The sequence below is a fragment of the Dipodomys merriami genome, unplaced genomic scaffold (assembly GCF_024711535.1).
Source record: "Dipodomys merriami isolate MVZ:Mamm:240054 unplaced genomic scaffold, mDipMer1.0.p SCAF_202, whole genome shotgun sequence".
Taxonomy (NCBI): Eukaryota; Metazoa; Chordata; class Mammalia; order Rodentia; family Heteromyidae; genus Dipodomys; species Dipodomys merriami.
In genome coordinates this window covers 1,364,559-1,387,637 of record NW_027203405.1, presented here as the reverse complement: position 1 = coordinate 1,387,637, position 23,079 = coordinate 1,364,559, and the positions used below count along the sequence as shown (strand labels likewise).

Below are 23,079 nucleotides of genomic sequence, written 5' to 3'. Positions count from 1 at the left end.
AGGCTAGAGCACCAGACGAGAAGTGGGAGATGGGGCTAGGGCGTGGGGCTGGGGTCCAGCCTGCCTCGGGCTGGCAGAAGTGAGGGGTGACACTGGGGCAGAGCCACCCTGCGGCACGCCGGCCCCTTCCAGGGTTTGCCAACCACGGGGCGCACGTGTAGTCCGCAGGTCATCCGTGCAGGCTGGGGAGGGTGGGCGGCCCTCCCAGTGTCCACCCTGGCCCCTGGCCGCTCTGGGCGGCCTCCCGCCCCTTAGCTGCTCCTCTCACCAGCTGGGGTGCGGGCCATGTGGTGCGGTGGGCGTGGCGAGGGGAAAGGCCAGGGCTGGGGGCATCGGGCTGGCCTCAGGAGTCCACGCGTCATCAAAGGTGGCGAGGTTGCTGCCCTGGTCCTTGCCAGACAAGGCTTTTCCACCCGCAGAGGCTGCAGTGCAGCGTTCATTCTACCAAACAAACTTCTAATAAACTGTCCTGAGCATCAACACGTCACAGTGCAGACAGACATGGTGGGATGTGCCTTAACCCCGGCACTCAAGAAGCTGCGGTCTGGAGGACCATGGTTTGAGGCCAGTCATGGGCAGGAAGTTGCCTAAAGTCCGTAATATCCAGCAGAAAGGGTGGCGGGGCCACTTAGCAAGTGTGAGTCCCGACACAGGCAGGTCACTCAGCTTGTGAGCACCTGCCTGAGGCTCCGGTGCTCACGTCTGGGGATGGGAGACGCATGCTCTGTCATCCTGAGCCAGACGCTTCATAGAACATTTCACGTGGAGAACAGGACCCGGGGCAGGGGCCCCATCGGGGCAGCCGCGGGGGGAGGCTTGGCATGGACGACGGAGGGTGCCGGCTCCTGGGGGCACCAGGCAGGAGCCCGCGTCGAAAGTGGAGGCTGGAGCCGGGGGACAGTCCCCGAGGTGGTAAAAAAGCAGGACGAAAACCCAACCCCAGTACCCTAAAAAAGTAGATTCCAGAGGACTAGGGTTGAAGGGAAGTTAGCTGAATATTGGTAAATTGGTAAACTCGTTTTTCCTTTTTTTTTTTTTTTTCTTTTTGGCCAGTCCTGGGTACTGTCCCTGAGCTGCTTTTGCTCAAGGCTAGCGCTCCACCACTTGAGCCACAGCACCACTTCTGGCTTTTTCTGTGTATGTGGTGCTGAGAAGAACTCATGCATGCAGGGCCAGCCCTCTACCACTGAGCCCCTTCCCAGCCCTGAACTTATTTTTCTAAATTGTGGAGCTGGGGTTTGAGCTCTGGGCCTCATGCGTGGTAGATAGGGACTCTGCACTTGCGCTGTACCTCTAGCCCTTTTCATTCTGGCTGAGGTTTGCTTTTTGCCTAGGCTGGCTCACACCACCACCCTAGTCATGCTTCTGGCCATAGCTGGCATGTGAGGCACGCTCCCACTCCCTACTCCGCTCGGGTAAGTGCTGGTGAAGGCTCCTGCCTGGACTGGCCTACAACCATGATCTGATCATGGCCTCCAGGGCAGCTAGACCTTGTTTTGTTGAGACAGGGTCTCGCTTCATAGCCCAGGCTGGCCTCAGACTCCCAAACTGCTGTCTCCGCTTCCTGATCGCATGAACCTCCACACCCAAGCAGACACCTGTTCTCTGCTCTTCCCATTCTTTGGATTGCATTTCTAAGTATCACATGTGAATTGTTACTGTGTCTCCTGTGTGTCTGCTTACCCTCAGTACATACTTGTGTGCCGTATCCACCATCCTCTCTGTTTGTTGTTTTGGTCCGTTGTGGGGCTTGAACTCTGGGCCTGGGCACTCCCTCAGCTCTTCAGCTCAAGGCGAGCGCTCTACCACTTGAGCCACAGCGCCACTTCTCGTTTTCCGAGTGTTTTACTGGAGATAAGAGTCTCACAGACTGGGCTGGGAAGGTGGCTCAGTGGTAGAGCGCTTGCCTTGTATGCATGAGGCCCTGGGTTCCATTCCTCAGCACCACATAAGCAGAAAATGTTGGAAGTGCCACTGTGGCTCAAGTGGTAGAGCGCTAGCCTTGAGCTGAAGAGCTGAGGGACAGTGCCCAGGCCCAGAGTTCAGGCCCCAGAACCAACGACAATGATAACAACAACAAAGTCTCAAAGAATTTCCTGCCCGGGCTGGCTTTGAACCATGGTCCTCAGGCTCTGAGTAGTTAGGATGACAGGTGTGAGCCACCGGCACCCGGCTCTAGTTCTTTTTCTTCCCGTGATTTATGGTTAGATCAAAGTTGAGTGTTTATAGTATGATGTCTGTGTTTGTAGTCAGAAATGAGCTATGTGGTAAACTTTTTTCTTCCCAAGTTTTTGTGTTCCTTGGACTTACTGATTTGTTTTTCTTCAATGCTGAGGATTGAACCAGGCTGGCAAGTGTCTAATGCTTAACTACCCACCCCTGGCAGCGTTGTAGACAGGATATTACTGCGTAGCCTGGGCCGGATGGGATGGCAGGTATGTGCCACAAGGCGTGGCGTCATTGCCTCTCATTTGCCCCTGTGTACTGATTACTGATTAAACATTGAGCTGTCCACCCACTCATCAAAATCTCCACTTGGTGAGCTCATTTGCTTTGATCTCTGGATGGGGGTCTCTCCTGAGCCTTCTGCCCATCCTGAGGTCCCCTACCGTCACCAGGGCTTTAGTCATCTGGGTTTCATCCTTGATCCCTTTTTTTTTTGAGGGGGGGTCAGTTGTAGGGCTTGAACTTGGCTTGGGTGCTCTTTTGCTCAAGGCGAGTGTTCCACCACTTTGAGCCACAGTGCCACTTCTGCTTTTCTGGTGGTTAATTGGAGATGAGTCTCATTCCTGCCCAGACTGGTTTTGAACCGTGTTCCTCAGATCTTAGCCTCCTGAGTAGCTAGGATTACAGCTGTGAGCCTGCTCCAGCTTCCCAGGCAGGGATGGGGACGGGGTACAGGAGGACAAGGACAGCAGGATTCGGGTTGGGCAGGGCCGTCAGGAGCCTGACCAGCAGGCCACAGCGCACCCAAGCTCCGCAGACAGCAGGGCACGCAGCTGCTACACGCACGTGGGATCACACCCGGTGTCCGGGGCCCGGACCTCAGGCCCCCGCAGGTGCAGCTGCCCAGCCATTCCAGTCACCCAGGCAACCCCTCCCGCCAGAGCCAGCCCTACCCACTACCCCCTACCCCGGCCGCCGCCCGCTCTGAGCGGGCGATTGTTTACCTTCGCCCAGTACCCTCAGCGAAGTGCGTTCATTTGCTCCAATTAGCCAGCTGTGCCTGAGCAGCTCCGGCCCACGTGTCGGCTCTCCCGGCGGTGCCCCTGCCCCCCACTCCTCCACAAGTCGCTGACTGGCTCTCCCCATCCCATGCAGGCTCCCACCGTGGGTGGCCTCGTGGCTGGCCACGGCTCCACGTGGCCTCCCGCCTGGCCACACAGGCCGGGGCTGGAGCCTGCGCTGTGCCTTAGAACCAGGAGCCGCCAGAGACCAGGCCAGCCCTCAGGAGAAGCTCAGACACCAGGCCCAGCCCTCAGCATCTTCTGAACCACCAGTGGCCTCCCTCAGCCACCACCCCGCTGCCACGTCCCTCTCTCAGAAAATGGCTGTGCTTGGGGGGATTTAGGGAGGAGGCACTGCGGGCTGCCTGGAGACTCACTAACCATGTTGCGTACGGACAGACAGAGGGTACGCCCACCGTCCTCCCCCCGCCCCCACCGCTCAGACAGAGGGTATGCCCACCGTCCTCCCCCCCGCCCCCACCGCTCAGACAGAGGGTATGCCCACCGTCCCCCCCCCGCCCCCACCGCTCAGACAGAGGGTATGCCCACCATCCTCCCCCCCCCGGCCCCCCACCGCTCACCACATGCTTCCAGCCCAGCCTTCTAGGACACTGCCTGAGCTCTTTATTGGAGGGCACATCTGTGCAGCCCTGAACAGCTCCCACAGCACCCACGTCCCCCCAGTCCGTCCCACAGTGGGCAGGCTCTGCGGCCCTGCTGCCCCGCCCCTCCGCCCCTGCTGCCCTGCCCCTCTGGCGAGGCCTGGCGAGGCCTGGCGAGGCCTAGACTCAGGTCTGTCCTGGCCAGGCTGGAGAGGAGACTCAGGTCAGGTGGGGCTCTCAGCCCCCCTCCAGCCAAAGGGGTCTCCACGGAGGGGTCCCGGCCAGCGCCGAGGCCGCTGCCGTCCCTCAGGAGCTGAAGCTTCTGACAGGGGGATGCGTGGCTGCCGGAGAGCCGCTCTTCCCGCATCACTCTGCCCTCCCGCCGGCGTCGCCAGCACCGCCGAAGCTCCGCCTGCACCTGGGGATGTGGGGCCAGTCCTGGAGCCAGTCCAGAGCCCGCCTTCCCGGCCCCCAGGCCCTGCCCAGCCCGCCCTGCTGGGCCTCCCCAAGATGCCCGGCTGCAGTCCTGAGTGGGCCCTGAGCAACGCAAGCTCCCACAGGGCACACATGGCACCATGGCTAGAGAAGGGAGGATGTGCCGATGCCCAGGGATCCTGCTGCCACTGTGCTCAACGAGGACCCGGCACCGGGGCAACCGCTGCCCACCTACCTCCTTACTGAGGAAACAGTACAGGACAGCCACCAGCAGGCCCTGGAGGGAGAGCGTGGTCAGGGGGCCCTGGCCCCAGGGGTGGGAGTGGGGGGGCAGGCAGGGGGTCACCTGGAAGGAGCTGAGGAAGAGGTCAAAGAAGAGCTTGGTGGAGCGCAGGGCGCCCTGCGCCTGCTCGTCCGGCACAAAGGCGAAGACCATCTCATGGACGCCCAGGAGGGGGACGAGGGTCAGCGTGGACCTGGCCAGCCTGCGGGGCAGAGCCTGAGCGTCCCCACGCCGGCCCGACCCTGGTCCCGGGGCTCTGGGAGTCTCAGGCCTGCGCAGCCGGCCAAGGCCGCCTCACCCACCGGAACTTGTAGTCGCCGTAGTGCATCTGGCGGGCCCGCAGCTTGGCCACGAGAAGGTGGACGATTCGGACAAAGATGCAAAAGTTGATCTGTGTGGGGCAGACACACATCAAGGGCAGTCCAAGGGCAGTCCTCGGAGCCCGCCGCACCCCGGGAGACCCCCCGCCGTGTCCCCCTGCCAGTGACCCCCCCGGCGTGTCCCCCCTACCAGTGACCCCCCCCGCATGTCCCCCTGCCAGTGACCCCCGCTGTGTCCCCCTGCCAGTGACCCCCCTGGCGTGTCCCCCCTGCCAGTGACCCCCCGGCGTGTCCCTCTGCCAGTGACCCCCCGGCGTGTCCCCATACCAGTGACCCCCCTGGTGAGTCCCCCCTCTGCCAGTGACCCCCCGGTGTGTCCCCCTGCCAGTGACACCCCTGGTGAATCCCCCCTCTGCCAGTGACCCCCCGGCGTGTCCCCCCTGCCAGTGACCCCTCCCCCGCCATGTCCCCCCTGCCAGTGACCCCTCCCCAGCGTGTCCCCCTGCCAGTGACCCCTCCCCCGCGTGTCCCCCTGCCAGTGACCCCCCGCCGTGTCCCCCCTGCCAGTGACCCCCCCCTGGCATGTCCCCCCTGCCAGTGACCCCTGCTGTGTCCCCCTGCCAGTGAGCCTCGGGCAGGTGGTACGGAGGGACGTGGGCATCCTGCCCTGGGTGGGCAGCCTGGCCTGCTGCCCAGGGTGCGGCCAGGCCCTGGAAGGCCAAGGAAGGGGGAGGGGAGCCCCAGTCGGCAGCGCCTGGTGGGGGCCTCGGTCCTCACCAAGATGGCCAGGAAGACAGGAGCCCGCAGGATCCACCAGAAGCCCATGTTGTCGTTGCTGGTCCAGCACCTGCAGGGGCGGAACGGACCCCAGCCCCCCGTCCCACTGGGGTCCAACAGCGCCTCCGGGAAGGAAGGGAGGGGTCTGGAAGAAGCCCCACGCCCGGGCACCGCCGGCCCCAGCACCCAGGGTCCCAGCTGCCCGGCCTGCGCCCTCAGTGCATACTCACTGGACGTTCTCAAACAGACCCTTGACCACCACCCAGGGGATGACGAACAGCAGGGGTGCGCCTGTAGGGGACGGCAGCTGTGGCCCTGTGTGCTGGGCCAGCCCTCTGCTCCGCCCACCGCAGCCCACTCACCCCAGCCGACGCCCAGGTAGACGGCAAAGAAGCTCCTCTCGGGGAAGGTGGCGCGGCTCAGCAGGCTGTGCAGATACACGCCCTCCACCAGCAGCCAGCAGTAGTTGGCCACGATGCCGTACTGCATGACCACGGCAGCCACGCGGCAGCCCGCCACCGCCTGGGCAGGGTGCAAGTGAGCCAAGACCGCACTGCCCGGCCCGCGGCCCAGGCAGGGTGGGGCCGGGGGCCGGGCCCAAGCGGCCCACTGCCCACTGCCCCAGGTGGGAGGCCGGGGTGGTCCAGTCCGGCCCCCCACTCACCCCGCTGCTGAGCCAGATGCCAACGCTGAGGTCATCTCCAATCTTCTGGCTGTAGCGCGTCTTGAGCAGCTGGTCGATGATGAGCACAGAGCCGGCCTTGAGCACAAAGGACGCAAACAGGTTCCCGTGGATGTAGTTTCGGGTGCAGTGCAGCTTGCTGCGGGGACAGCCGGTCAGCGCCGCTGGCCTCCCTGCGCGCCCACTGCCCGGGAGCCTGTGTGGCCAGCGTACCTGAGGCCCAGGAGGACGGCCAGGGCGAGGAGCAGGGCCCCCAGCGACAGGCTGTACCCCATGGTGTACATGGCCTGGAAGCTTCTGTACAGCTTGGCGGCCTCCCTCTGCGAAGCACAGCGGCCGCTCAGCCCAGGGCTGCTCCGGCCCCGGCCCCTGTCCTCCGCCGCCCCCAGGGCGTACCTGGACTTCAATCTCCTCCATGTCCATCTGGCACTGGGAAGCATTGCGCCGTGGCTGCCCCTGGGGCCCGGGGACCCACTGCCCGTCGGGCCCGCACCTCTTGAACACCAGGCGGTGCTGCACTGGGGAGGGGAGGCGGGCCTGCTCAGTGGACACCCCCCCCCACCGGCCCCCATGGCCCCGCCAGCCGCCCGGGCCCCCAAGCTACCTTTGTGATACCAGGGCAGGTACCAGGGGCAGGAGACGTTGGCGGTGGTGTTGGGGGGCGTGTCGGGCCAGCAGGCGTACTTGTCAAACGTTCGGTTACAGACCAGCTCTGAGCAGGGGCACGGGTCCCTCAGCAGGTGGGGCTGGCGAGGAGGAGACCATGTCCGCCTCCCGCCCAGGCCAGCCTGGCCTGAATGCGTCCAGGGCACCTTCCCTCGGAGCCCTCCGTACCTAAATGCTCCCCACACAGGGCCCCCCCCCTCCGCTCTTCTCATGCGCCCACTTTGGAGGAGGTCTCTTCCTGTCAGCAGCTCTCTGACCTGTGGCTCCCACACCCCGCACCCCCTCCAGGTGACAGCACAGCCCCCTGGGGGACTGCTTGCCCCAATCTTTCTGCCTCCCAAGTGGCTGGTCCCGGCCCGAGCCTCCCACCACCTCCTCCAGGCTCTGTTCTCTCAACCCCGCTGCCCGCCTCATGCACTGTCTGTCCAGGGCAGCGTCCCGGGCGGCGCGTGGGGGCCGCGGGGGCCGCCGGCAGCAGGACAGGGTGGCGAGGCCCAGCCCGGGGACCACCTGCCATCTCTGCTGTTCCCTGGGTGCATGGCTCTGCGCCAGGCCCTGACTCGGTCGCCTCACCTGTACACGCAGGGCAGAGGGCGGGGGTGCGGCGCCACCGCCCCCAGAAAGGCTTCCCACAGGCAGGGCCTGGGGGGGCTCACCCGTGGGAGGCGGCAGCAGACTCAGGTTGTAGTGGCACTGGTCTCCATACAGCTTCCACTTCTTGAACAAGAAGTCCATCACCTGGGCAGAGGGGGCCTGCGGCTGTGGACAGGGACAAGCAGCAGGAGAGACAGGAGAGAGCTGGTGAGCGGTGGGGAGGGGGGGGCCCGCGGGCAGGGCAGAGGCCGAGGCGCCCACCTGGCAGAGGGGGCCTGCGGCTGTGGACAGGGACAAGCAGCAGGAGAGAGCTGGTGAGCGGTGGGGGGGGGGGGGCCGCGGGCAGGGCAGAGGCCGAGGCGCCCACCTGGGCAGAGGGGGCCTGCGGCTGTGGACAGGGACAAGCAGCAGGAGAGACAGGAGAGAGCTGGTGAGCGGTGGGGGGGGGGGCCGCGGGCAGGGCAGAGGCCGAGGCGCCCACCTGGCAGAGGGGGCCTGCGGCTGTGGACAGGGACAAGCAGCAGGAGAGAGCTGGTGAGCGGTGGGGGGGGGCCGCGGGCAGGGCAGAGGCCGAGGCGCCCACCTGGCAGGCCAGCAGCAGCAGCAGTGGCAGGACCTGGAGCTGGGCATGCTTCTGGGCGGCCGCCCCCCGCATCTGGCAGGGGCCACACGTCGGGGTCTTCAGGGTGCACACACCCTTCTTGGGGCTACAGAGCAGCAGACGCCAGGGTCTGGAGAAAATCCAGACCAGGCAGTGCCTGCTCCCCACCCCCAGCCCCAGGAGACTGAGTGCTGGGCCGGTGGGAGGGGAAGGGGGGAGGGACAGTCCCTAGTGCCAGGCACAGAGGCGCTGAGGGACACACAGACATGCAGCCGCACCCACCCCATCTGCTCCCCAAAGGCCCCCAGCCCAGGGGGCGGGGCTGGCCTCACTATCCTCCCCACCTGTTCTTAGTCCCCGCAAGGGCTGGGTGGGTAGGCAGAATACAAGAGTAGGGTGCCCAGGCCTCTTTTCCTGGCCCCCAGGATTCCAGGAGCCAGGAATGGGGGTCTCTGAACGCATCTTCCGGGCTTCTGCTAGGGCAGCGTATGGCTGGCGGCACATTTCTCTGAGCCTGGCTGAGCGGGCTGCTCCTTCCCTCCCCCCTCCCCCTGCACCTGGTCCTGAGGGCGCAGGGCGGCTGTGACCGCACCTCACACCAACCTCCTCCACTTCGGAATCCCCTCAACCAGCCAAGCTCCAGGCTGCACAGCACCTGATGCCTGGCCCAGGCTCACCCCAGTCTCCTGAGAGACCTTTTTTTTTTTTTTTTAATCAGCCATGGGGCTTGAACTCAGGGTCTGAGTGCCGTCCTGGAGCTTTTCTGCTCAGGGCTAGCTCTTGTCTCACAAACTTTCCTGTCTGGGCTGGTTTTGAACCATGATCCTTAGATCTCAGCCTCATGGGTAGCTAGGATGACAGGAGTGAGCCACTGGCACCCGGTGGTTGATGGGGCCTCTCCTGTGTCCCCCCAAGCAAAATGAGGACTGTGGACTGGTGGGCAGAAAGCACCGCAGAGGGCTGTGGCTGTGGCTGACTGGGTGTGGCTATGACTGGGTGTGGCTAGGGTATAGATGTGGGTGTGGCTATGACTGGGTGTGGCTAGGGTATAGATGTGGGTGTGGCTATAACTGGGTGTGGCTAGGGTATAGATGTGGGTGTGGCTATGACTGGGTGTGGCTGGGCTGTGGGTGTGGCTAGGGTATAGATGTGGGTGTGGCTATGACTGGGTGTGGCTGGGCTGTGGGTGTGGCTAGGGTATAGATGTGGGTGTGGCTATGACTGGGTGTGGCTAGGGTGTAGATATGGGTGTGGCTATGACTGGGTGTGGCTAGGGTATAGATGTGGGTGTGGCTATGACTGGGTGTGGCTAGGTTACAGATGTGGGTGTGGCTATGACTGGGTGTGGCTGGGCTGTGGCTAGGGTGTAGATGTGGGTGTGGCTATGACTGGGTGTGGCTAGGGTGTGGGTGTGGCTATGACTGGGTGTGGCTATGACTGGGTGTGGCTGGGCTGTGGGTGTGGCTAGAGTACAGATGTGGGTGTGGCTATGACTGGGTGTGGCTGGGCTGTGGGTGTGGCTAGGGTATAGATGTGGCTGGGCTGTGGCTGAGCTGGGGTTGTAGGTGGACTATGGGTGTGGCTGTGGGTGAGGCTGCGGTATAGACATGGGTGTGGCTGTGCTGTGGGTGTGACTGGGCTGGGGCTGGGGGCTGGGCTGTGGTTGTAGGTGTGGCTGGGGTATAGATGTGGGTGTGGCTATGACTGGGTGTGGCTGGGCTGGGGCTAGCATGGGTGGGGCTATGACTGGGTGGGGCTGGTGTGGGTGGGGCTATGGCTGGGTGTGGCTGGGCTGGGCTTGTGGGTGTGGCTGTGGCTTGTGGGTGGGGCTGGGCCTGGGTGGGGCTATGACTGGGTGGGGCTGGTGTGGGTGGGGCTATGGTTGGGTGGGGCTGGGCTGGGCCTGTGGATGTGGCTGTGGCTTGTGGGTGGGGCTGGGCTGTGGTATAGATGTAGGTGGGGCTATGGCTGGGTGTGGCTGGGCTGGGCTTGTGGGTGGGGCTGGAGTATGGGTGTGGCTGTGGGTGGGGCTTGCTGGGGCTGGGCTGTGGTTGTAGGTGTGGCTTTGGGTGTGGCTGTGGTATAGATGTGGGTGTGGCTGACTGGGTGTGGCTGTGCTGGGGCTGGGGCAGGTTCCTGGTGGGGCTAGCAGCTGGGAAAGGCCAGGCAGGAAGGGAGCTGCTGCAGCTGAGTCTAGTGGGGCCTCTCAATCCAGCCTTCTGTCCCCGCAGCCAGGCGGCCCCAAAGTGCCGGGCACCCCTGGTTCAGCCCGTTGGGGGTCCTGGGTCACACAGGGCCCGCCAGGAGACCCAGGACTTGCAGGTCCCTGGTTCTTGCCTCAGTGGAGGTCTGAGACCGGGGTGAAGGACTGGCAGGCAGGCGGAGGGGTGGGGCAGGCATCCCAGCCCGGGAGGGTCACTACGGGGCTTTATTCTCTCCTGACTCTCATCATAGACTCCTTGGCCACCACTGCCCTTGACAGCCTTAAGCTGGCCCTCCGGCCTCAGCCTCCAGCCACTGGCCCTTCCCAGGAGCTGCAGGGCTCCCAGTGCCTGAGGATGGTGCTGGCCGGTGGGGGGGGACAGGAGTGAGTGGGAAGCACTGACCCACTGGTGGGTGGACAGGGGAGATGAGGCCGAGGACACTCAGTCCAGCTCTGCCTCCGTCCCCTGACCCACTGGTGGGTGGACAGGGGAGATGAGGCCGAGGACACTCAGTCCAGCTCTGCCTCCGTCCCCTGACCCACTGGTGGGTGGACAGGGGAGATGAGGCCGAGGACACTCAGTCCAGCTCTGCCTCCGTCCCCTGACCCACTGGTGGGTGGACAGGGGAGATGAGGCCGAGGACACTCAGTCCAGCTCTGCCTCCGTCCCCTGACCCACTGGTGGGTGGACAGGGGAGATGAGGCCGAGGACACTCAGTCCAGCTCTGCCTCCGTCCCCTGGTGGGAAAGTGGGCGCCCTTAGCTGGGTGCTGGTGGCTCACGCCTGTCATCCTAGCTACTCAGGAGGCTGAGATCTGAGGATTGCAGTTCAAAGCCAGCCCGGACAAGAAAGTCCATGACACTCCTATCTCCAATAAACCACCAGAAAACTGGAAGTGGCGCTGTAGCTCAAATGGTAGAGCGCTCGCCTTGAGCTGAAGAGCTGAGGGACAGCGCTCAGGTCCAGAGTTCAAGACCCACGACTGCCAAAAAACAAAAAACAAAAGAAGTATGTGCCCTGTGATGCCACCTGGCCAACTTCCCAGTGCGAGGAGCATGGCAGAGCTGGTGGGAAGACCAGGGCAGGCCCACACAGGGGCTGCTCCTGCCGGGGGAGGGGGCCAGACACACCGCTGGGGTGGTGATTGTCATTACCCCAGGGCCACAGGCAGGAGTGAGGGAGGACGGCTACCCTGCCCCTCCCCATCTATCTTCGTGGCAGCTCCCTGGGGCACTCCCCAGCTCCCACACTTGTCACACACAACAGGTCAGGCACAGCCAGGCACCATTACCCTGGCTGCTCAGGAGGCTGAGATCGACGGATTGTGGTTCAGCCTGGGTAGGAAAGTCCATGTAACTCTCATCTCCAATTAATCACCAAAAAGCCGGAAGTGGCGCTGTGGCTCAAGTGGTGAAGCAAAAGAAGCTAGGAATAGCGCCCAGGCCCTGAGTTCAAGCCCCAGGACCAGTACTAAAGAAAGGAGGGTTGAGCTGGTAACGGTTGATTTCTGCAGTGCCCCGGCACAGGCTAGGGACACAGGCCCCTGGGGACCAGGCGAAGCCCAGACCTTGGGGAATGTGGCAAGATGTCCAGATGCCTCTGTGAATGGAGAGTGGCCGAGCAAGGGAGGCGGAAGGTAGCCATACAGAGCTGTGATTTGGGGGTCTCTGCCTGGTGAATCTGGGACCCAGAGCGAACACCTCCGCTTCCTCTGTGGGGATCCTGTCTCCCTGCTGCCAGGACTAAATGAACCGGAGAGCACAGGACTCTGTCCCCTAGGGACGTCCCCCACCCCAGGGTAGGCGCTGACCCCAGAGGTGGCCAGCAGCTCCCTGGACAAATATTTGTTGAACAAGTGAGCAGCCTGGGGCCCCGGGGTAACGTGGCCGCCTGGCGGGGGTCACGCCAGGCTCCGTGTGGTCTCTGGGACAGCCAGAGCTGTGGCCTGGCCCTGGCTCCAGCGGGGAACAGGTGTGGGTGAGGAGCAGCCTGGGCTGGCCTGTGCCCCCCACCCTGCAACCGAGCCTCAGGTTCCAGAGTCTGCTGGCCACCAACATCAAGGAGGACTTCTGACACAGGTGTGGCCACCTGGGCGGCTGAGAGCATGCCCCGCCCCCCTCCCCCTCCCCCTCCCTCCCCCCTCCCTCCCCCAGGGTCCCCTGGGGATGCTGGATGGATGGCCCAAGGGCCAAGGGAAGGCCTCGGTGCGGCCACAGGATCTGAGGGGCGGGAAAGGCCCTTCCCGGGTGTCCTGGGGTCCCTGGGCCCTGGGCTGGTGGAAGGCAGTTTTGTGAAAAGGGGAAGTGGCAGAGGTCACAGCCCAGGAGCACAGCAGCCGGCTGTTGACAAAGCCCGCTGCACCCCCAGCCCGGCAGGCAGGTCTGGGATGGGAGCCAGCTTCCCGCTCGCTCCCCTCCATCACCAGCTCGCTCGCTCCCCCCACCTCCACTGGCCACTGCCCCCCACCCCCACGGCCCGCTCCCCCCCACCTCCACCGCCCGCTCCCCCCACCTCCACCCCCGGCTCCCCCCCACCTCCACCCCCAGCTCCCCCCACCTCCACCGCCCGCTCCCTCCACCTCCACCCCCGGCTCCCCCCACCTCCACCGCCCGCTCCCCCCCACCTCCACCGCCCGCTCCCCCCCACCTCCACCGCCCGCTCCCCCCCACCTCCACCGCCCGCTCCCCCCCACCTCCACCGCCCGCTGCCCCCCACCCCCACGGCCCGCTCCCCCCCACCCCCACCGCCCGCTCCCTCCACCTCCACCCCCGGCTCCCCCCACCTCCACCATCCGCTCCCCCACCTCCACCGCCCGCTCCCCCCCACCTCCACCGCCCGCTCCCCCCCACCCCCACCGCCCGCTCCCCCCCACCTCCACCATCCGCTCCCCCCCACCCCCACCATACGCTCCCCCCACCCCCACCGCCCGCTCCCCCCCACCTCCACCCCCAGCTCCCCCCACCTCCACCATACGCTCCCCCCACCCCCACCGCCCGCTCCCCCCCACCTCCACCGCCCGCTCCCCCCCACCCCCACCGCCCGCTCCCCCCCACCTCCACCATCCGCTCCCCCCCACCCCCACCATACGCTCCCCCCACCCCCACCGCCCGCTCCCCCCCACCTCCACCCCCAGCTCCCCCCACCTCCACCATACGCTCCCCCCACCCCCACCGCCCGCTCCCCCCCACCTCCACCGGCCCGCTCCCCCCCACCCCCACCGCCCGCTCCCCCCACCTCCACCATACGCTCCCCCCACCCCCACCGCCCGCTCCCCCCCACCTCCACCGGCCCGCTCCCCCCCACCCCCACCGCCCGCTCCCTCCACCTCCACCCCCAGCTCCCCCCCACCCCCACCACCCGCTCCCCCCCACCTCCACCCCCAGCTCCCCCCACCTCCACCGCCGGCTCCCCCCACCCCCACCACCCGCTCCCCCCACCCCCACCGGCCCGCTCCCCCCACCCCCACGGGCCCGCTCCCCCCCACCCCCACCGCCCGCTCCCCCCCACCCCCACCACACGCTCCCCCCCACCCCCACCGCCCGCTCCCCCCCACCCCCACCGCCCGCTCCCCCCACCCCCACCGCCCGCTCCCCCCCACCCCCACCGCCTGCTCCCCCCACCTCCACCGCCCGCTCCCCCCACCTCCACCGCCCGCTCCCCCCCACCTCCACCATCCGCTCCCCCCCACCTCCACCATCCGCTCCCCCCACCTCCACCGCCCGCTCCCCCCCACCTCCACCATCCGCTCCCCCCACCCCCACCGCCCGCTCCCCCCACCCCCACCGCCCGCTCCCCCCACCCCCACCGCCCGCTCCCCCCACCCCCACCGCCCGCTCCCCCCACCCCCACCGGCTCGGACCAGGACCATCCCAGGCGTAAATCCCCACAGCCCGAAACGGGGGCCGGGCCGCCGCGCGGGGCGGGGCGGGGACCCTCACGCGCCCAGGTCAAAGTCACCGGCGTGGGCCGCGGGCAGGGGCGGCAGCCCCGCGGCGCGTCCTGGGGAACCCGGTACCGGGGCGGCCCCGACGGGCGCGAGGCCCGGGGAGAGGGGGCCCAGGAGCCGCAGCCCCGGGGAGGGGCTGGAGAGGGGCCGGGGGAGGAGAGGGCGGAGGGGGACCGGGCGGGCGGGCGTCTGGACGGGGTCTGGAGGGGGACCAGCCCGCGGGAGGGCGGACGCCCGCCACGACGGCGCGGACGGACTCCCACGCGGCGGGACCGGGCCGCTGGGGACCCCGGGGAGGGAACCGCCACCCGCTCCCCCCGCGCCGCCCCGCGCTCACCTCCGCGCCGCCCCGCGCCGCAGGCTGTGCGCTCCGCTCGGTCCCGGTCGGCGCCAACTCCGCGCCCGCGCGAACTTTCCGGGCGGTGGCGGCGGCGGCGGCGGGGCGGGGCGGGGCGGGGCGGGGCGGGGCGGGGCGGCCGCGGGAGGGGGGGAGCGGGTGCGGGGGTCCCCGGCCGGCCCCGCCCCGCCCCGCCCCCACCTGCGGGGACCCTCGGGGCTCGGGCGGCCCGCCTCGCCTCCTCCCACTCGGGCCCCGCACTGCGCCCGGCGCCTCGTCCGGCGCGAGCGAGCTGACCAGGTGGCCGTGCGCGGGAGAGGAGGCGCGGAGCGGGAGAGCGGGGTGGGCGCGGGGTGGGGCACGCGGGGTGGGCAGCCCGCAGGGGGGACACGGGGTGGGACGGGGGAGTGGTCGTCTGCGGTGGGATCGCAGCATGGACGCGGGGGGTGGACTGTGTAGGGTGGGGCGCGCGGGTGGGACAGGGGAGTGGATGTCTGTACGGTGGGGCGCGGGGGCTCGGGTACGGGCGCGGGGGCTCGGGTACGGGCGCGGGGGCTCGGGTACGGACGCGGGGGCTCGGGTACGGGCGCGGGGCTCGGGTAGGGGCGCGGGGCTCGGGTAGGGGCGCGGGGGCTCGGGTAGGGGCGCGGGGCTCGGGTAGGGGCGCGGGGCTCGGGTAGGGGCGCGGGGGCTCGGGTAGGGGCGCGGGGGCTCGGGTAGGGGCGCGGGGGCTCGGGTACGGACGCGGGGGCTCGGGTAGGGGCGCGGGGGCTCGGGTACGGACGCGGGGGCTCGGGTACGGACGCGGGGGCTCGGGTAGGGGCGCGGGGCTCGGGTACGGACGCGGGGGCTCGGGTAGGGGCGCGGGGGCTCGGGTAGGGGCGCGGGGCTCGGGTACGGACGCGGGGCTCGGGTAGGGCCTTGCTTAGAGGGTGAGGGAAAGGGAAGCGAGAGCGCATCGTTTTAAACTAATTGCACCTATGCATGAAGCTGGCAAAAAACAAAGCTCGTTCCCCATGGGGCTGCGCAGAGCAGGCACCCGCTCCGAGGGCCGGTCCCGGTGGACGTCCCCCTCCCGCTCCGAGGGCCGGTCCCGGTGGACGTCCCCCTCCCGCTCCGAGGGCCGGTCCCGGTGGACGTCCCCCTCCCGCTCCGAGGGCCGGTCCCGGTGGACCTCCCCCTCCCGCTCCCCGGCTCGCCGTGGCTGGCTGAGGTCTCCCCTTGGGTTGACCCCGTCCTCTGGAATCTGTGCGGTCTCTGGTCTGTCCCCCCCTCACCGTCTTGCCCCACATTTCCCCTCTGGCCTCTGGGTCCCCTCCTGGTCTGACGGCATCTCCCTCGAAGGCTCCTGACCTGAGCTGCGGCTTGAAGGGCGCTGAACCCGCAGGCCCGCGCATCTTGGAGCCTTGTCCCCTTACCAGTTGCTTCCCCCACACCTGCCAGTGCCCTGCCCCCTGCCCCTGCCCCCTGCCCCCTGCGTCCTGCCCCTGCCCCCTGCCCCTGCCCCCTGCGTCCTGCCCCCTGCCCCTGCCCCCTGCCCCTGCCCCCTGCCCCTGCCCCCTGCCCCCTGCCCCCTGTCCCCCTGCCCCCTGCGTCCTGCCCCTGCCCCCTGCCCCTGCCCCCTGCCCCCTGCCCCTGCCCCCTGCCCCTGCCCCCTGCCCCCTGCGTCCTGCCCCCTGCCCCCCCGCCCCCTTCCCCCTGCCCCCTTCCCCCTTCCCCCTGCCCCCTGCCCCCCCCCGCCCCCTTCCCCCTGCCCCCTGCCCCCCGCCCCCTTCCCCCTGCCCCCCGCCCCCTGCCCCCTGCCCCCCCCGCCCCCTTCCCCCTGCCCCCTGCCCCCCGCCCCCTTCCCCCTGCCCCCTTCCCCCTGCCCCCTTCCCCCTTCCCCCTGCCCCCTGCCCCCCCCCGCCCCCTGCCCCCTGCCCCCTGCCCTCTGCGTCCTGCCCCCCGCCCCCCCCCGCCCCCTGCTTCCCCCACTCACCAGCCTCAAACTCAGGGAGAGGGGTCTGGGGGGCTTTGCCTTCCTCGCCCCCCATTCTTTCTGGACCCTCTGAAGCCCCCCTCCCCCCCAGCAGCCCTTTCCCCCGTGGTTCAGGCCATGTCTAGCAGGCAAAGGTCAAAAGACAAAGGTCTTTTTTTTTTTTTTTTGTCGGTCGTGGGGCTTGAACTCTGGGCCTGGGCGCTGTTCCTCAGCTCTTCAGCTCAAGGCGAGCGCTCTACCACTTGAGCTACAGCGCCACTTCTGGTTTTCTGGTGGTTTATTGGAGATAGGAGTCTCACAGTCTTTCCTGCCCGGGCTGGCTTTGAACTGCGATCCTCAGATCTCAGCCTCCTGAGTAGCTAGGATTACAGGCGTGAGCCACCAGCGCCCGGCAAGACAAAGGTCTTAAGTCAGGTTCCACCTGTGTGTGTGCACTGCAGGGGGGTGTGCCTGGACGTGGCCACAGCAGGTCTGCCTGGCCCCCCAGGTCTGCCTGGCCCCCCAGGTCTTCTGGCCCTTCTGTGCCACTATCCCACCTCCTTGGGTACTGAACTCGATTCTGTTCTGGGGAGACCGAGCCCCCGGCTTGGGTGGCCCCTCTCTTCTCTGGCTGAGGAATGAGGGACCCTGGAGGTCTAGTGTGAGATGAATGAGGAATTCTGAACCAATGCAGTGCCACCCTGGGGGGGGTAGCACATAGAAAAGGGAACAAAACCATTTAGAATACCTGGAGGATCCCAGCATGGGCGGGGACGACTGATCTGACACGGTCTGCTGGCCCACACACCCAGGTTCCTCCCTCTGTCTGAGTCCCGTTCATGTTCAGCCTTGTAATCCATTGTCTAGGCTGGACCCCCGTCCTCTCTGTCCCACCCCCAAGCCCCAGAGTGTGTCCTGTGGGTCCAGCCTGCCTTCAGCAAGAATCCTGCTGGGGCGGTCTAGCCAGAGCCCTCCCTCACCCCCATGTCCTCCCAGTAATTTTCCACCCACTGGGCCTGCCCCTCGGCCCTGGGCCGCAGAGCTCCAAGCCCACGTCCACTCTGGGATCTCTCCCATCCCCACAATCCTGGGTGCGCATGCTTACCGCTTCATTCTTGGGTTCCTCTGACATCCGAGAGACATAAACAGAGTTGGAGCTGGGAGTGAGGGGGGCTGGGCCTTCCCACGGAGCCACAGGGTCTCGGGGCTTGGGACCCAGATGCCCTGGAGGTCCACCGGTCCCGGGGCCCTCCACCAGGAAGGGCCGCCCAGGCCGCAGGCCACGACCCGAGTGCAGGGAGGGACTGGGTCTTCCTTCACTTTCTTCCAGGTCTATTTTTTTTTTTTTTTAATTATTTGTTCCTTTGCATTCTTTTGCAGCTCTATGGCCGAAACCCAGGGCCTGGGGTGAAGCTGCCTTCCAACTTTTTCTGTTAGCATATTAGTACTTTTTTGTTTGTTTGCTACAAGCCTTAAGTTTGGACTCCTGACTCAGCCTCCCATATGCTAGGATTACAGGTGTATGCCATACCCAACTTACATTAGTGTTTTGGTTTTGGTTTTGGTTTTTTAGTGCTGATTGTAGAGCTTGAGCTCAGGGCCTGGGTCTTGTTCCTGAGTTGCTTGTTTCCCCAAGGGTAGCACTCTATCACTTGAGCCATGGCTCTACTTCTAGCTTTTTGGTAGTTAATTTCATGGTTAATTAGAGATGAGTCTCACAGACTTTCCTGTCCAGAGTGGCTTTAAACTTCAACCCTCAGATCTCAACCTCCTAAGTAGCTAGGATTACAGGTGTGAGCCACCAACACCTTGCCGGAGTTTTTTGTTTTTAATTATCCTTAAATAATTGTACAAAGAGGTCTCAATTTACCATGCCACAATAGTTCTTTTGTTGTTGTTTTTGTCAGTTGTGGGGCTTGAACTCAGAGCCTGGGCACTGTCCCTGAGCAATTTTTTTTTGGGGGGGGTCGTGGGGCCTGAACTCTGGGCCTGGGCGCTGTCCCTCAGCTCTTCAGCTCAAGGCTAGCGCTCTACCACTTGAGCCACAGCGCCACTTCTGGCTTTATCTGCTTTGCTTATGTGGTGCTGAGGAATCAAACCCAGGGCCTCATGCATGCAAGGCAGGCGCTCTACCACTGAGCCACCTTCCCAGCCCTCCCTGAGCTCTTTTACTCAAGGCTAGCACTCTACCACTTTGAGCCACAACACTCACTTCTGGATTTTGAGTGGCTGATTGGCATAGGAGTCTCACTGGGACTTTCTGCTCAGGCTGTCTTCAAACCATGTTCCTCAGATTTCAGCTTCCTGAGCAGCTAGGATTACAGGTGTGAGCCACCAACACCCAGCTCCACAATTATGTTTTTAAATTTCCAATTGCTCACGGTCAACATACAGAAAGAGAATTTGTTTCTGCTATTACCACAAAACCCACATATTAGTTCTAGTGTACTGTGTGCAGACTGGTTGGATTTTCCTGTGCAACCCTGGGGGAGGGGCTCTTTCTTCATGATCTGCAGGCCTTTGACTTATTTTTGGTAACTCATTGTGGGACGTGTGACCTGCAGTTCAAGGTGCAGCAGTGGCAAGAGCAGAAACGGTCCTTGACTGTCACAGGGACACCGTGCAGGGCAACGGAGCTCAGCATCTTTTTTTTCTTTTTGTCAGTCGTGGGGCTTGAACTCTGGGCCTGGGCGCTGTCCCTCAGCTCTTCAGCTCAAGGCTAGTGCTCTACCACTTGAGCCACAGCACCACTTCTGGCTTTTTCTGCTTATGTGGTGCAGGGCCTCCTGCATGCAAGGCAAGCGCTCTACCATTGAGTCACCTTCCCAGCCCCAGTACTGGGGCTTTTAATTGGGGCCTGGGCTCTTTCCTTTGCCTTTTCATTCAAAGCTACTGCTCTATGGTTTGAGCCATAGCTCCACTTCTGACTTTTTGACAGGTAATTGGAGATAAGGGGCCCATGGCAGAAAGACTTTCCTGCCTGGGCTGGCTTCAAACCGTGATCCTCAGATCTTAGTCTTCTGAGTAACTAGGATTATAGGTGTGAGCCACCAGCACCCAGCTTTCATTCTAGTCTGACGGTATAGTGAATTACATTGATTTTTTTTCTGTCGGTCGTGGGGCTTGAACTCTGGCCCTGGGCACTGTCCCTCAGCTCTTCAGCTCCCACATCCTTTTGTCAATACTGCGAGTCTGAACTCGAACTCAGGGCCTTGAGCTTGTTAGGTAGGCCCTCTACCACTTGAGCTACACCTCCAGCCCTGAATTGAAGGGCTATTTTTATAGATATTGCCACATTGCTCCCTAACATTATTCTGCCAGTTTTCAGTGATGAGCACCCGATCCTGCGAAAGAGGATGTTGAAGTCGCCTCCGCTCCGCTGTGTGGAATCCTGGGTGCCAGCCAGGTCCCGAGCCTCCCCACAGACCTCCTTCCAGCCACAGCAGTTGGCTGTGGCAGGGTAGAGGCTCCTTGGGGAAATGGCCTCCCAGTTGGCCCTTTAGCTTGTAGACAGCCTGGGTCCAGCGGCCAGCTGGCGCCCGGGTCTGGGCCGGGGAGAGACCGGAGCCGCGCCACGGCGCTCCCCTGGGAGGAGGGGACTCGAGGAAGGCCGCAGCTGCCTGGCGCCGGGGAGTTAGCATGCGTGCGCGCGTGCGCGCCCGTGCACGGAGCCTGTGCACATCTATGTCTGTGTCTGTCTGCATTGATGTCTGTGTTGATCTGTGTCTCCATGCACATCGGTGTCTGTGTACCTGTGCGAGCATCTGTGTGTGTGTGTGTGTCTATGTCTGTGCGTCTGGGCCTCTGTGTTATCTGTCTGTCCGTGTCTCTGAGCCCATGGGTGAGGAGCTGTGGGCTGAATTCTGTGGGCCAAGTCCTGGCACTTATCCAGGAGCTAGAGGGCCAAGGGCCTGGCCAGCGGAGGAGGAGCCTGCCCGCCTGTGGAGGTTAGTCGGAGGATGCATCTCCAATGAGCCACCCTGCCGGGGAGGTCAAGGCCGGTGTGCAGGCTGCGGTGGTGCCTCCGTGGAGACGGAGCCCCGTCCAGGCCAGCCCCGCCCGGGAAGCCCCTCCCAGGCCAGCCCCGCCCACGGCCAGCCCCGCCCGGGAAGTCCCGCCCACGACCAGCCCCGCCGGGGAAGCCCCGCCCACGGCCAGCCCCGCCCACGACCAGCCCCGCCCACGGCCAGCCCCGCCCGGGAAGTCCCGCCCACGACCAGCCCCGCCCGGGAAGCTCCTCCCACGGCCAGCCTCACCCGGAAAGCCCCGTCCAGGCCAACCCCGCCCACGGCCAGCCCCAACGGGGAAGCCCCTCCCAGGCCAGCCCCGCCCACGACCAGCCCCGCCCACGGCCAGCCCCATCCGGAAAGCCCCGCCCACGGCCAGCCCCACCCGGAAAGCCCCGTCCAGGCCAGCCCCGCCCACGGCTAGCCCCGCCCGGGAAGCTCCTCCCACGGCCAGCCCCGCCCACGACCAGCCCCGCCAGGGAAGCCCCGCCCACGGCCAGCCCCGCCAGGGAAGCTCCTCCCACGGCCAGCCCCACCGGGGAAGCCCCTCCCACAGCCAGCCCCGCCCGGGAAGCTCCTCCCACGGCCAGCCCCTCCAGGGAAGCCCCGCCCACGGCCAGCCCCGCCCGGGAAGCTCCTCCCACGGCCAGCCCCGCCCGGGAAGCTCCTCCCACGGCCAGCCCCACCCAGGAAGCCCCTCCCACGACCAGCCCCACCTGGCCTCCGCCCTGACAAGCCCAGAGGGGAAGGGGCGCTGCGGCCCCTTCAGTCCCTGACGGCTTTGGAATCACAGGAGGCCTGTGTGGAGAAACAGTGGGCCTGGCTCTAGGCTGGGTGAACCTTCCAGAAGGAAGGCCTCTGGCGTCCCCGGGTGAGCAGGACTCCCGAAGCAGTCTAAGGACTCGGTACCGGGGCCGCAGGCCCACAGCAGGGCAGCGCTGCGGTGACCTCGGTGCCCACGCACTGGCCGGGGAGGAACTCGGTGACAGGAGGGCTGCAGGGCTGAAGTCTTCACCGGAAGTGAGGTAGGTCGCGGTGTGCCGCGTCGGGCGGCGCTCCAGCATGCAGCAGGGAGGGTGGGTGGGAGCTGGGGGCCCGGAGATCCTGGGTCAGCCCGGCCCTCCCCAGACTCCGCCCCCGCCCAGCCCCACCACGCCCCGGTCCTCCCCGGCCACGCCCCCGGTCCTCCCGACCATGTCACGCCCCGGTCCTCCCGACCATGCCACGCCCCGGTCCTCCCAGGCCATGCCACGCCCCGGTCCTCCCCGGCCATGCCACGCCCCGGTCCTCCCGGCCATGCCACGCCCCGGTCCTCCCCGACCATGCCACGCCCCCATCCTCCCGACCATGCCACGCCCCGGTCCTCCCCGGCCATGCCACGCCCCCATCCTCCCCGGCCATGCCACGCCCCCATCCTCCCGACCATGCCACGCCCCCATCCTCCCCGGCCATGCCACGCCCCGGTCCTCCCCGGCCATGCCACGCCCCGGTCCTCCCGGCCATGCCACGCCCCGGTCCTCCCGGCCATGCCACGCCCCCATCCTCCCCGGCCATGCCACGCCCCGGTCCTCCCCGGCCATGCCACGCCCCCATCCTCCCCGGCCATGCCACGCCCCCATCCTCCCCGGCCATGCCACGCCCCCATCCTCCCGACCATGCCACGCCCCCATCCTCCCCGGCCATGCCACGCCCCCATCTTCCCCGGCCATGCCACGCCCCCATCCTCCCGACCATGCCACGCCCCCATCCTCCCCGGCCATGCCACGCCCCCATCCTCCCCGGCCATGCCACGCCCCCATCCTCCCCGGCCATGCCACGCCCCCATCCTCCCCGGCCATGCCACGCCCCCATCCTCCCCGGCCATGCCACGCCCCGGTCCTCCCGGCCATGCCACGCCCCGGTCCTCCCCGGCCATGCCACGCCCCGATCCTCCCGGCCATGCCACGCCCCGATCCTCCCGGCCATGCCACGCCCCGGTCCTCCCGGCCATGCCACGCCCCGGTCCGCCCCGTCACGCCCCCTTGGCTTCCCCAGCGCCCACTCCCGCAGGGTCCCCAGGCCCTGTCTCAACCTCAGCCGGCTCCGTGGCCCGCGCGCATCCCCGCCCCGACACCCCTCGGCTGCGCAGGCCGGTGGCTCCTCCGCGCTCCGCGCTGCTGTCTTCCACCGGCTCCTGGCGCCGGCCAGGCGTGCCTCCCCAGGGGCCGGGAGGGGCCGCGCGGTGTCCGCGGCCTGAGCACGGGATGCCCCGGCAGGTGGCGGGACCGGGACTGCCCGGGGCTTGGTGCGTTCCTGGTTCGGACAGCCGCACGTGGCTGCCACCCGGAGGCCACGCGGGGCGCAGCGAGGGGCGGCTGGAGGCCCCGCCCCGGCCCCGCCTCCGCCTCGCTACCCCACAGGCGAGCGGCCGCGGGCTGGGACATTATGCCCTCGGCCAGGAC

The 23,079-nt window shown here is 66.4% G+C and overlaps 1 protein-coding gene across 1 annotated transcript; it reads right to left on the bottom strand.

The window, feature by feature from the left end:
- Positions 1–3,847: 3,847 nt before the first annotated feature.
- On the bottom strand, positions 3,848–14,754 carry Gcgr (glucagon receptor). Its single transcript, XM_070031642.1, has 14 exons — positions 14,675–14,754; positions 8,170–8,293; positions 7,649–7,751; positions 6,931–7,038; positions 6,723–6,844; positions 6,540–6,646; positions 6,309–6,465; positions 6,007–6,166; positions 5,875–5,935; positions 5,645–5,714; positions 4,850–4,938; positions 4,611–4,749; positions 4,500–4,541; positions 3,848–4,247 (listed from the first exon to the last, which is right to left on the bottom strand). Exons 2-14 carry the CDS (start codon positions 8,239–8,241, stop codon positions 3,852–3,854), a joined length of 1,626 nt encoding a protein of 541 aa, XP_069887743.1. The 5' UTR covers positions 8,242–8,293; positions 14,675–14,754; the 3' UTR covers positions 3,848–3,851.
- Between the last annotated feature and the right edge of the window lie 8,325 nt (positions 14,755–23,079).

Coding starts and splice junctions, on each gene's coding strand:
- Gcgr (XM_070031642.1), bottom strand. CDS start 8,241: ATGCGGGGGGCGGCCGCCCAGAAGCATGCCCAGCTCCAGGTCCTGCCA. Junction 6,845..6,930: donor CCTGCCCTGGTATCACAAAG/GTAGCTTGGGGG, acceptor TCCCCTCCCCAG/TGCAGCACCGCCTGGTGTTC. Junction 6,466..6,539: donor GCCGTCCTCCTGGGCCTCAG/GTACGCTGGCCA, acceptor CTGTCCCCGCAG/CAAGCTGCACTGCACCCGAA.